This window comes from Suricata suricatta, chromosome 3, assembly GCF_006229205.1.
Source record: "Suricata suricatta isolate VVHF042 chromosome 3, meerkat_22Aug2017_6uvM2_HiC, whole genome shotgun sequence".
Taxonomy (NCBI): Eukaryota; Metazoa; Chordata; class Mammalia; order Carnivora; family Herpestidae; genus Suricata; species Suricata suricatta.
Genome location: NC_043702.1, coordinates 10142101 through 10154344, shown reverse-complemented (window position 1 = coordinate 10154344; position 12244 = coordinate 10142101). Strand labels below are relative to the sequence as shown.

At 37.9% G+C, this 12244-nt stretch overlaps 1 protein-coding gene and 2 long non-coding RNA genes across 5 annotated transcripts in view; 2 read left to right on the top strand and 1 right to left on the bottom strand.

Moving 5' to 3' along the window:
* The window catches only part of SPHKAP (SPHK1 interactor, AKAP domain containing), a 157602-nt gene that overhangs the window by 90889 nt on the left and 54469 nt on the right, over positions 1–12244 (bottom strand). For all 3 annotated transcript variants that reach the window (XM_029933661.1, XM_029933663.1, XM_029933664.1), the window contains exon 3: positions 9246–9353. In XM_029933661.1, the coding sequence (XP_029789521.1) occupies positions 9246–9353 (108 nt within the window). The remainder of the gene's footprint in view (positions 1–9245; positions 9354–12244) is intronic.
* Positions 1–12244, top strand: part of LOC115287351 — a 30936-nt gene that overhangs the window by 9266 nt on the left and 9426 nt on the right. The window contains exons 2-4 of the long non-coding RNA XR_003906446.1: positions 1143–1229; positions 9581–9642; positions 10972–11004. This is a non-coding gene — a long non-coding RNA (uncharacterized LOC115287351). The remainder of the gene's footprint in view (positions 1–1142; positions 1230–9580; positions 9643–10971; positions 11005–12244) is intronic.
* Positions 3472–5482, top strand: LOC115287354. Its single transcript, XR_003906449.1, has 2 exons — positions 3472–3509; positions 4568–5482. It is a non-coding gene; the product is annotated as an uncharacterized LOC115287354 (long non-coding RNA).

The window sequence follows — 12244 nt, the reverse complement described above, 5'->3', positions numbered from 1 at the left end:
CATAGTTGGACTAGAAAAGTCTGCAAGAATATTGCAGGCAGCAGGCTGGCTCCAGGGTAGGCTAGGGCCAGGAAACAGCATGCAAAGGGACACTGATGTTTGGAGAAGGGCAAGTATCCCAATAAACTTGGGGAAAGGGTGGTGACAGGGAGTTAAGGCTGATCAAGAGATCGGCCTCCACCTCCAAATGGTTGAGGGTCTTGAATTGGCTGCTTGAGACCAAATATGCCTATTGGATTAACTTTCATCTTCTGGGCCATTCTTTTTTGGTTGGGTGTTCATGAAGTAAATTGTTTACTTATCAGAACAGCAATTTCAACAGAAATATAAATATCATAATATTAAATAATATATATACAAAATATATATTATATATCATATGTATATGCATACATGAATATATATATATATATGCACTCATATGAATAAAGGAAATAAGTTGGCAAATTTATATCCACTGTCCTTTACCTTCCAGGTTAGTTAAGACTTTATTTTCCAAATTATTTTCTGAGAGTAAGGCCACAGAAGACAGTGTTGTGTATTTTTGGAGTATAGTAAAAATGTGGACAAGCTAATTCAGGTAATGAGAAAGAGAGTTAGAGTAATGTACTTGGTTGATCCTCCACTAACAGAATTTTTGAGCTGTAAAGCATTTGAAAGATTGCTTAGTGACAGAAGTCCTGAATTCAGACCCAAATAGAAATGGGCAGGGAACAAGAATGACACCAGGTATGCACACACTGAAATGACAGATGTCAGAAACTGGAGTCCTACCAGCTAATTCCATTCCACAGATGTGCTCTGTTTTGTTTGATTATTTTAACATTTTATTACTGGCCAAGTTTTAGGAATCAGATTTTAGGTACAAAACAAAATTTTTGACTTCTCTTAACAAATTAGGAGACCTTCAACCTAGGGCCCATGTTCCCATTTGGAATTGAGATGAGTTGACATGTCTGTTCTTTCTAGTTTTGGGGAAAGGGTGAAAGAAAACGACCTGGGTGCCAAGAGTAGATCCATTAGATTTTAGAATTAGGGTGTTTTCTTTCTTGATGCTTTCCAGCTATCTATTATATAATTGCATTATATTTGATAAAAGAAAGAAAATATGTTATGAATATATGTAATATGTCTCAATCTAGAAACTGGATGCCTGGGATGTTCCAGTGGTACTGGATTCTATGCCTGGTAGAAGCAACAGCCATAAATTAATTGACCTTGACCTACAGGTAGGTATTTTGAACTGTTTTTGACTGGCTTATGAACTTTCATTTTCAGTCGTTCCTTCCAATGCACTTGGCCATTGATGCGAGTAACAGGTGGGCGTGGGATCATTTGGGACAAGTGGAATTGGTGCTTTCTTCCATGTCTGTGCAGTGGTGAGAGACAGCTCAAGGTGGGACACACGAATAGGAACTACCTCAGGAGAGACTAGGGGTTAGAGTCTGAGAAACTTTAGAACAGCAATTGCAACGAGGTGCCCTTTTGCCCCTCACCCACCACCGCCAGCCAGGAGAAATTGGCAACATCTGGAGGCCTGTTTGGTTGTTACTGCTGGAGAGTGGATCCTACTGGCATCCAGCGAGTGGGAGCCAGGGATACTGCATACCCTGTAATGCGCAGGAAGGGCCCCCACTAACAGGAAAGACTTCACTAACAACACAGAATCATCCGGCCTAATCCAGGAACGGGGCCGAGGGTTCACAGATCCTGCTTTTGAAGAGTTCATCCCTAGGTGCCTAATAAAACTACCTGTACCACTGCTGACTTAGGCTGTCTGGTGACCGATTGTATTAAACCAAACCCGAGGTACAATTTAGCCTCCATACCTTTCAGCCATTTCAGATGCTTCTGGGAAGCGCATTGAATGCCTCCAGATAATCTGATTCAATTTCACCATTACAGACTTTATGGACCAGCCAATGGTCTGGGGACTGTCTGAAATGCAAAGTGAGGGCTGTCTCTGGTCTGAATAAGAGTGTAACACTCAAGTATGGAAGAGCAGAAATTCTTCTTTTAGCACTTTATTTCCTAATAAACCTCTGGGTTGAACTTGTCTCATTAGAAAAGAGAGAAATAGTATTCTAGAAGCTCTGAGTTAAAAATCCGACATCCTACAGCAGTCATTGGCCAGACCCACTTTTTAAATTTCTTCTTCTCATTATTTAGTCATTAAAAAAAAACAAAAACAAAAACAAACCTGAAACTCTAAAGTGTAAAAAGAAATGCTATTACTTATAACCCATTTTCCTGAGATTTTGGAAGAACTGATTAAGAAAGACATGTTGATCCAAACAAATAATGTCACTAACAAGAAATAAAATTATGTAGTCAATATCCTTGAAGCTGAAAGGTATTTAATGAGAAACATTGTTTATTGTTTTTGGTTTCTCTTGATTGGTAGGCTTTCCACTCAGAGGAAAATTGCTATAATAACAGGAATTATATGAAATTTGAAACTCAAAGCTATTCTGAGCTATTTTAATAATGCATTCTTCTGTCAAGATGAATTAAAAAAACAGTTGAGAAATGTTCAACAGTACATTTAGGTCTATTCATCTGACTGTACTTTTAGTGGCAAAAATATCAAGATACATAACATGCTCCATTGTGTATATGAAACTCAGGTGAACATGCTTAAATAAAAATCTCTTGCTTGGAGTGAGGCTGGTCAAGAACGTGAGGATCACCATATAAGCACTTACTAGAGTCCCCCATGCTCATCGGCAAACCCTCTTTTCTACTTGCACTCCCTCCCTGCTTTGACTGATCTTCTCAGCTCCCCGAGGGTCACCATAAAGGGCCTCAAATGTCTTATCCCTCAACATGACCCTGTCCACAACTCCAATTTAAACACCCAACTGCCATCTTCACAATTCGACATGGATGACTAGAAGACAGTGTCTTCCATAGCACTGTCTGCTTCCTCCCACCTCCAACTCGCTCCCCTCTCTCTTAGTCTTCCCCGCCACTGTACATAAAACTTACATCCATCCAGGAGCCTAAGCCCAAACAACAGGATTTATTCTTGATTTCTCTCTTTCTTTCATCCAATTGGTTAACCTGTCCTCCTTAATATATATTATGTATAATTTTGGAACTTATTTTTCATACATAATTATACTGTGAGCCTTTATTTCCATGTGCTTACATATTTTTTGCAAACCTGGACCTTGAAGAATGCATTAATCTTCATGATATAAATATCCAACCTGTATTTAACCATTCTAGTACCATGGGACATGCAACATCTTTCTATTTGTTGCCATCACACACTGTTACGTTCATGGGATACTTAAAAATGTGTACTCTGTGCAGGCACTGCTCCAGCACATCAGAAATGTTAATGCATTTAATCCTTACAATCCATGAGAGAAATACTATTAACCTCTCCATCTGACAAATGAGACATCTGAGGCACAGACTGAACAACTTGCTCAAGATTATGTAGCCAGAAAAGGGAGATGGGATTCAAATCGAAGCACCTGACTCCAGATCCCACATCCTAAGTAAGTCCGCTGTGTTGTCACAGGCACATAACTTGGACACATCGACCATATTTTACATCAGTCTGCATGTAACTGTGGCCATTTCTTTCAACTATACTTCCAGAAGTGAATCAATAGTCATGGATATTTAAAATGTTTTGGATAGTACATATTACAAAAATTGTCTCCAGAAGTATTATACTAATTTTGTCAATTTCCACTCCTTATATCAGTTGTTGAGCATGTCCACTTACCTGTGTTTACATCAACACTGGATGCAATAACTTTTATTTTACTTAATTTTATTTATTTTATTTTTTAAGTATTTTTAAGACCTTACAAGATCTTTTTTTAAATTAAGTATTTTTAAAGATCTAACAAGTTTATTAGAAAAATTCTGTTAATAGTTATAGTGGATTCTCTTTGATTAGCAGAGAGGTTGATTTCTTTTCATGTCTATAGTAACAATTGTTTTATTCAATGAATTTCTTACGTTTGGTTTTTTGCCAACTTTGCTATTGGAAATTTTACTCTGTCATAATGAATTGTGACAGCTCTTTATGCACTGAGATTATGCTGTGAGGCTGTCTTCTATACCTATGTACTTAAGAGTTGTGACTTGGCTTTTCATTTTGTTCCTATTGTTTGCTGAAGTGTAAACAATTAAAAATTGGTTTCTGTAGTTGTATCAAGCTTAAATAGTCATACAAACAGCCGCCTAGATTTCCCTCTTAATTCCTATTCATGTTAAGAATTATTGGAAGTCTCATTCCACTTACTTAGTAATGCTTAGATATACATTGTAATTTCTTGAGCCATTAAAGAAAGTCAATAAACTTAATTTTTATCATGCAGCATTTTGCCTACACTGTAAGTGACAGAATACAAACTCAATTTTCAAGGAAAACAAACTTGTAAAAACTTCTTCCTAGTTTCAAGATCCACGGCATGGATACATGTACAGACTAGGGCTAAAGTCTACACCCATATTACTACTGGATTATTTGGCCACACACTGGAGTTGTAGTTCTCAAGTTATATCAAAAGTTCCATCTCAGCTTTGTTTATCGCATTTCTAGGTTTCAGCTTCTCACATGTGACCTCATGCATGCAGAGGCACCTAACTGCCTTGGTGGGGGACTCTTTTCTCCAGCCTCCCTCTGTGTCATGCTTCACCATCAAGTGTTCTAAGTTATTGGCTTCGAGAGGCTTGGTAACGTTTAAGGGAACTTTTATTTCACTGAGAGTCTGCGTTTCTCTCAGACTGGTGGATTTCCCAAGGTGCCTCAGGAGCTACTGCCCAGGGCGAGGTGAGTCCACACAGATCGGATCTGCTGGAGCTGCCTTGCTTTATCTGTTTTATCTTGGATTGGGTTAAGAAGCAAGCCTCCAAAAAGTTCTTCTGGACCAGTCAAGGTGGGGGCTACTAAACCCCCTGGAAACATATCAAGATGGAAGAACATCTCTTGAAGAGCAGTCCTGGGTGAAGCTGGCAGGAATATCTACCAAGGGTGCAAGCTGAGAGCCCCCTCACACCCTGGTGGTGCTGACACTGCCTCCTAAGAAGAGTGTTGGTGCGCTTACATCCAGTACTTTCATCCTGCTCCATCTGGCTGACTTCCACCATTATCATTTGAGTTTTCACTTTCATGGGGGAAGCATTTAACTTCTTGAAAACTGTTGCATAAATACTTAAAGAAATTATTGTGCAGTAGGTACCAAATTAGGAGCCTGAACAAGGGTTTCTGCAGCTCTGGGTTCAATCCTACATTCCATACTGAAGTACATAAGGATAAAGGGGCACTGTGTCTGCAACTCAGTATCAAAAATTATAGAAAAAAATCCTATATGTATACTTGCACACAGATGCATACAGAAACAGAAAGTAAAGGATGAGCAGATGTAGTAAAACATTAACATATGGGGATTCTGGGAATTCTAGGAATTCTTGCAGTTTTTCTGTAAGCCTAAAATTAAAGAATTTTAAAAACTAAGTTCCAAATTTGATTTTTTAAGGAAGAAAACCCATGAAAAGTTGTTTGAAAAGTTGGTAAATATCTAGACTAGATAACATAAAATGTCTCTTTTCCTTGATCATGTGAGTCTAGATTTTTCCATAGGTCAACATATCAAGTGGGGTGTTGTCTCTTCTTTCACTTATTTTTGTTTAACTTTAGAATAGTCTACATATAGAAATATTTGGAGAAATAAAATAAAGAGCTGTCATCTGAGATATCCTTTAGTACTTGTTGTCCCTGGGTTGCACTGACTTCAGGGACCCACGGAACACCTGTCAAGTATCTTCTTAGTTTTGCAGTATCATGTGTAGAATGTTGAAGCCTGCCTAGGAACTCAATTTGTTCATTTAAAATTTTAAGGTGAATTTTTTCAAATACGGTGATTCATCAATTAAAATGCACGCCAGAGGGTATAATCTATTTGCAGGGTGATAGTCATGTCTTCAAATGATCAGGAAGGAAAGAGTCTGACAGGAACTATAAATAGAAAATAATGTGAATTGTCAAGGTAATTTTAATGAAGCATTAAACTAAAAGAGGATTCCTGAAAGATTAAAAAAAAATCTGAGTAAATAGCGAAGGGTAATAGTGGATTACAAAGTAACTAAATTAGCTTTTAATTAAAAAAAGTCAGGAGTCCTGAAAAGTCCAATTCCTACCCTTTGTGTTAAGGACCTCTATTAAGATAATGACTCAGCTGTTGGGTTTAGAAATTGGCTTCCATTTCCATTATCCTTTTCCACATTTCCTTCTCTTAAATAATCAGGTTAAAAAGAAAACACCCTGAAAGTTAATATTAGTGTAAGCTTTTTTTTTTTCAGAGGGGCAATTTAGAAAGAAAATGAAATTATATAATTGGATAGGAGAAGTCTATTTGGAAAAACATAAGCATATTGTTTATATTTGGTAGGTTATCAAAAACCTTAGAGGATGACTTACTGGGGGCTTCTGAATCCAGCCTTCAGGCCAACCTGAGCCTGTGTGGCTTTCCTACCATATTTCTGACTGCCTCAACTTGCTCCTCATTTAGACCCTTCAGTTTAGCCGGGACATGAACGTAGTTCTCTATGGAAATAATGACTGGAAACCCTCATTGCTTGAGGCTTGAGAACAGCCATACTGGCCCATGTCCACAACCCCCTGATGGCCTTCCACATTTGAGTTTGTCCCTCAATAAAAATGCTATGATGCCATCTTGAATTCAGAAAACATTGGCACACTGAGGTTCTTAGTCCTCAGAACTGCATGTCCAGACAGAGTTCAGTGGAATGGATACCAAGCCAATCTAAATGGGAATGGAAACAGCTGGCTGTTAATTTTGCTCAGGAAGAAATGAGTTAACGAACATAGAGCCATGAACAGAGTGCAAAGCAATACAATGCAAGCCAACTTTGCCAAAGACTCCTCAGATTCTGTTGTGATTGTCTGAAAAGAGATTTCAACTTGGTGATTTTATTAAACTAAATTTGTAAATGAAACTTGGATGAGGATAATATTTTAAAATATAGTCATTTTTCCTTTAAATTCAACTTTCACTTTCATCCTGCTACACAGAATTTGTTTTTGAAAAGCAATAAGCACTCTTTCCCTGTCCATTTTGACCACTCCCTCTGTACGGTTGTCTTGATCTAGGGGTCCTGGTGCTGGTCAGGTGTCTTCATGGTTCACCTCTGTTTCTCCTCTAGATCTTCACCTCCCTTCAGCAATGTCTAACTCTAGGCTGTGTTTCTTCTTCCTACCCTGGAAATCTGTGCCAAGTTGGAAAGAGAGAAAAGACTTGTATAGTAGTAAAAAGGGACTAGAGGATATTTTTGAGAGATTAGGGCTACTTTGCTATAGAGATTTTAACATTTCTTTCAGGTTTAGAGTCATGGACAATTTTTATAAACATTGTGGGAAAACAAGTCTTCCAGTATGCCTTTTAATTGTGTTTAGGTTTTCCCCCTTTTGGAAAGAATAGAAAGAACTACAAAGGCATGATGAATCAGCTCAACCTCACTGATGTCATCTGACACTATAAAGGGACAGTGAATTAGGAAAGGAAGCCATATGGTTTTAAGTCCAAAGTTGAATCCATTGGGAATGGCTGGGAGTGTGAGGAGAGTTCTCTTCACTTAGGGAGATCCAACAGTAGTTTTAATCTGGCTATAAATTTAGCATTTCTTTTTTTTAAGTTTATTTATTTTGAGAGAGAGAGAGAGTGAATGGGAAATGGCATAGAGGGGACATGGGGGAGAATGTTAAGCAGGCTCTGTATCACCAGTGCAGAGCCTGATGCAGAGATCAAACTCATGACCTGAGCCAAAGTCTGATGCTTAACTGACTGAGCCACACAGGTGCCTCTAAATTTAGCTTTTCTAATTGCAGATCTACAATCCAGAATCCAAGATTGTAAAGTTTAGGGAAGATCTCTTTGCCTTCCACTACACAATTTTTAGTGCCCTAACGTTCATGCCTTCTCTAAGTGGGAGACCTCTTAAACAGGATGACAACTGTTTCCAGAACGTAGCTGGATAGCTTTTACGCTCCACTCCTCTCCCTTTTACAATGTACACCTGTGTGATTAGAGTTCTGTATCTAAAAATGCCTGTATTTCCGAACTCACCTCAGAGTGAATTTGCAAAGAATGTATCACTGTTAAATTCTTTGCCACATAATCCTTTCTGTTTTCTCCAAAGACTTTTAGACATCAACTGGTTTTCTGGATAATGGACTAAAAGTCCTAAAAGTAGTGGAATCAAAATCATTTACCTAAACAGAGATTGAAATAAGTGTGTTGAATGGACCGCGTTCCTTGTGCTATGAGACTCTGTGGTGTGAAATGTTTTACATCCTGTCTGCCAGTTCTGCTTTGCTCGTTATATATAAAAAGCTTCTTCATCCCATTTTTAGCTTCCTTCTTTTTTGTTTAATTTTTTTCCCTTTCAACAGAAATGCTGGCATTCAACTTACCTCCAGGAATAACTCAAAGCTGAAGTTCTCAGTTTAGTCATGAGAATTACATTTCTCTCCACTTTGGAAATACTCTTCCTCAGTCTCTGCCATTATGAGCCCTATAGAGCTAGGTGATTTCGATTACAATGAAACACATCACTTTGTAGAACATAAAGGAGGGACCATATTTCCTCCAGGAAGGAGAACTCACAATGGTGATTTTTCATATCAGTAATCTGTACTCCCACTGTACGCCTTAAGAATTTTATGTATCTATAAGAACTTCTCTTCCTCGAAAAAGATTTTGTATGGAAAGCACAGCTCCAGTATATTAAAATGCATGCCTGTTTATTTCCTAGGTTGAAAAGGTTTTCAAAGGATGACTATAACTTCTAAGAATGGCAGAATACTTTTACACAGTTTTTGTGTTGGAAAATACCAACTAGCAGCAGTTATAGAATACATTGAAAAGAATCCAAGAGAGCTCCCCAATGAATGGTCTTTTAGAGCTCATCATACAACCTTATTTCAGAATCTCTTTCTCAGTCATTTTTGAAAACATAAACCGCGTTTTTCCTTTTCAGAGAATGGATTGTGTTCATTTACCAGTTGAAATGAACAAAATGAGAGGAGCAGCACGAGCTCTGCGTGTTGTTTTGTTAATGGTCCAGATGAACCTGTTGTGTACTTTCAAAATGATACTTTCCTAACCTTGCATCTCATGAGTTAGGAAACGTCCATCCTTCACACGAGCACACGCCCCAGACTCCCTGCTTTCTCAGACCCGAGAGTGGTGTTTACTCACGGAAGCGCAGTTTTCAGACTTGTCGTCCACAAAACCGATCTGGCACGGCATCCTCTGATTCTGTAACCAGTAGTCTGTAGATTCGAGCAGGCTGTTGCTGCGAAGAACCTGAGAGAATCCAGAAAACGTTCTTAGTGTTACACAGCCAGCTTTTCTATTTTAACTCTTCTCTGAAGCACCTGTGTTTCATGTTTTCTATGCCTCAGAGCATCTGGATACTGGGAAAAAAAAAAACATGCAGGTAATAGCACCTCTGGAATGTATAAAATAGTCAACCAGGGGTTGGTTTTAGAGGAAAGCATTCATATTGATACTTAGGTTTCTTCTGTCATCAGATCCTACATCTGGACACTTCAGTGATGCCCAACATGTGGAAACTTCAAATGATTATTTTGAGGTATGGTTCATTTGGCACGGGGGCTCACAGTTCATTTTAGACCTGGTGCTCTTGCACGCTCTATATTTTCAATCTTAAAAAACGTAGTGTTTTTCCTCTAGGTGCAATATTGCTACTGAAATGATGTTTCTTTTTTATTATCTTTTTTTTAATGTTTGTGTTTTTGAGAGAGAGAGAGAGAGAGAGAGAGAGAGAGAGAGAGAGAGAGAGAGAGATGGAGCATGAGTGAGGGAGGGGCAGAAAGAGAGGGAGACACAGAATCCAAGGAAGGATCCAGTCTCCAAACTGGACACAAAGCCCGACAGAAGGCTCAAACTCACTAACCAGGAGATCATGACCTGAGCTGAAGTCAGATGCTTAATGGTCTGAGCCACCTAAGTGCCCCTGAAATGATGACTCTTTAGCTTCAGCTTTGCTAATGTGTCTATGAAATAGGGTTCAATTCTTCAAGAATGCCTAAGGTATTAGGTGAAGTTTTAAAATTATTAGGAAAAATTTTCCATGTAAAAACAGTGCAGTAAAGCAAAACAAATTTGAATAAACAAATTAAGAAAACTAAATATGATTTACAAATGACTTGTTTCTGGGCTTGGATTTTATTTTTCATTATTATTATTGTTTTAATGTTTATTTATTTTTGAGAGAGAAAGACAGAGAGACAGAGCATGAGCAGAGGAGGGGCAGAGAAAGAGGGAGACACAAAATCTGAAGCAGGTTTCAGGCTCTGAGCTGTCAGCGCAGAGCCCAACATGGGGCTTGAACTCACGAGCTGTGAGATCATGTCCTGAGCCAAAGTTGGATGCTTAACCGACTTAGCCAGCCAGGCACCCTGGGCTTGGATTTTAAAGCAAGGAAGAAAAATTATATTTCTGAGACAGGACACTTTGAAGATGCAATCTCATGAATAACCAAACAATTCCATTTCTAATGTGTCTTAACATTACCCAAACATTGCACAAGATTTTTTCCATCTTACGTGATTTCCAGTACTCTGCTGGTGCCCTCTACTTTATTAGGGTACATGTCTGCTAATATTTGACTACTACCTTCACTTAAGCAATATAATAGATTTAATCAGTTTGGTTAATGCCACAAAAATAGAATGACACTTTAATTACATTTCATTTGTGTAACAAAGGATCGTCTTATGCTATGAAGATAAAAATACATTACTTTTTGTTTCAGTAGTGAGTTAACCAAATATAGTTCTGACACATTATTCCATAACACTTTTTGTTTTCATGGAGAAATGTTATTTGCTTTTAAATCTTTTCCTACTCGATGCTTATTGTCATCTAGAGATAACAGATTTCCATCATTCTTTTCTAGAAGAGCACAAAAGGACACACGGCGGCCGAGCAGGTATTTGAATGATGAACTTGGGCTATGACTGTGGACTAAAGTTAGGAACAGAGCTTCTTAAGTCTCTTACGGATTTTACCTAAACTGTGGTTCTCAAAGTGTGGGCTTGGCCCCCAAGGGATCCCTGAAATCTTCCAGTGAGGCCGGCGGCCAAACTATTTCTATAACAACAGGAAGACGTTATTTGTCAATTTGACTCTCACAATATCTTACGTTCTCTGTGGAGTCCTCCAGGGCCCATGTGAGGTGTCACAGCAAGACAGGCCATGGGGAGAAGCTAACAGCAGAGTCTAGGTACCTAGACAGCACTCTTCTCACTAAAAGAGGTGTTTCTTTCAAAATTAATTTAATTTTACATAAAAATGCATATTAATTACCGTATTGCTGATTATATACATTTTTGATAAAGGTGTGGTGTATATATGCATATATAATCATTAAAAAGAATGAAATCTTACTATTTGCAATGGTATGGATGAAACTAAAGAGTATAATGCTAAGTGAAATAAGTCAGTCAGAGAAAGACAAATGCCATATAATTTCACTCATATGAGGAATTTAGGAAACAAAACAAAGTAAAGGGGAAAAGAGAGAGAGAGAGAGAGAGAGACCAAGAAACAGACTCTTAATTATAGAGAACAGAGCATACCTAGATGAGGGAATGGGTTATATAGGGGATGGAGATGAAGGAGGGAACTTATGATAAGCACCAGTTGATGTATGTAAGTGTTAAATCACTATATTGTACACCTGAAACTAATATTACACTGTACCTTAACTGGAACTTCAATTAAAACATGTAAAAATATGCATGTTAATATTTAACGTGTTTATTGTTTTAAAATATTTTAAAACAATTATTATTTTAAAATAAATAAGAAAATATAACAAATTTTTCTTGGCTTTCATTGATAAGTTGAAAACTAAAGCGTCAGAAAGTATGACAAAACAAAAGCTTCATGAGGTCCCCTATACTATTTTTTAGAGTGCAAGGGAATTTTGATCCCCACACCAACTCCCAAATTAAGAACCACTAATCTAGATTAACTTTATATTTAAAGTAGAAAAAGACTCTGGGTCCAGCCCACTCCTCACTGCCATTCACTTTTTTACAATTTATTTTTAAATTTTATTGCTATTTTTTAAATAATTTATTGTCAAATTGGCTTACATACAACTTCCCGTGCTCCTTACAGTAAGCGCCCTACCCAGTGGCGGCCATTCACTTTCACTTCCAGCA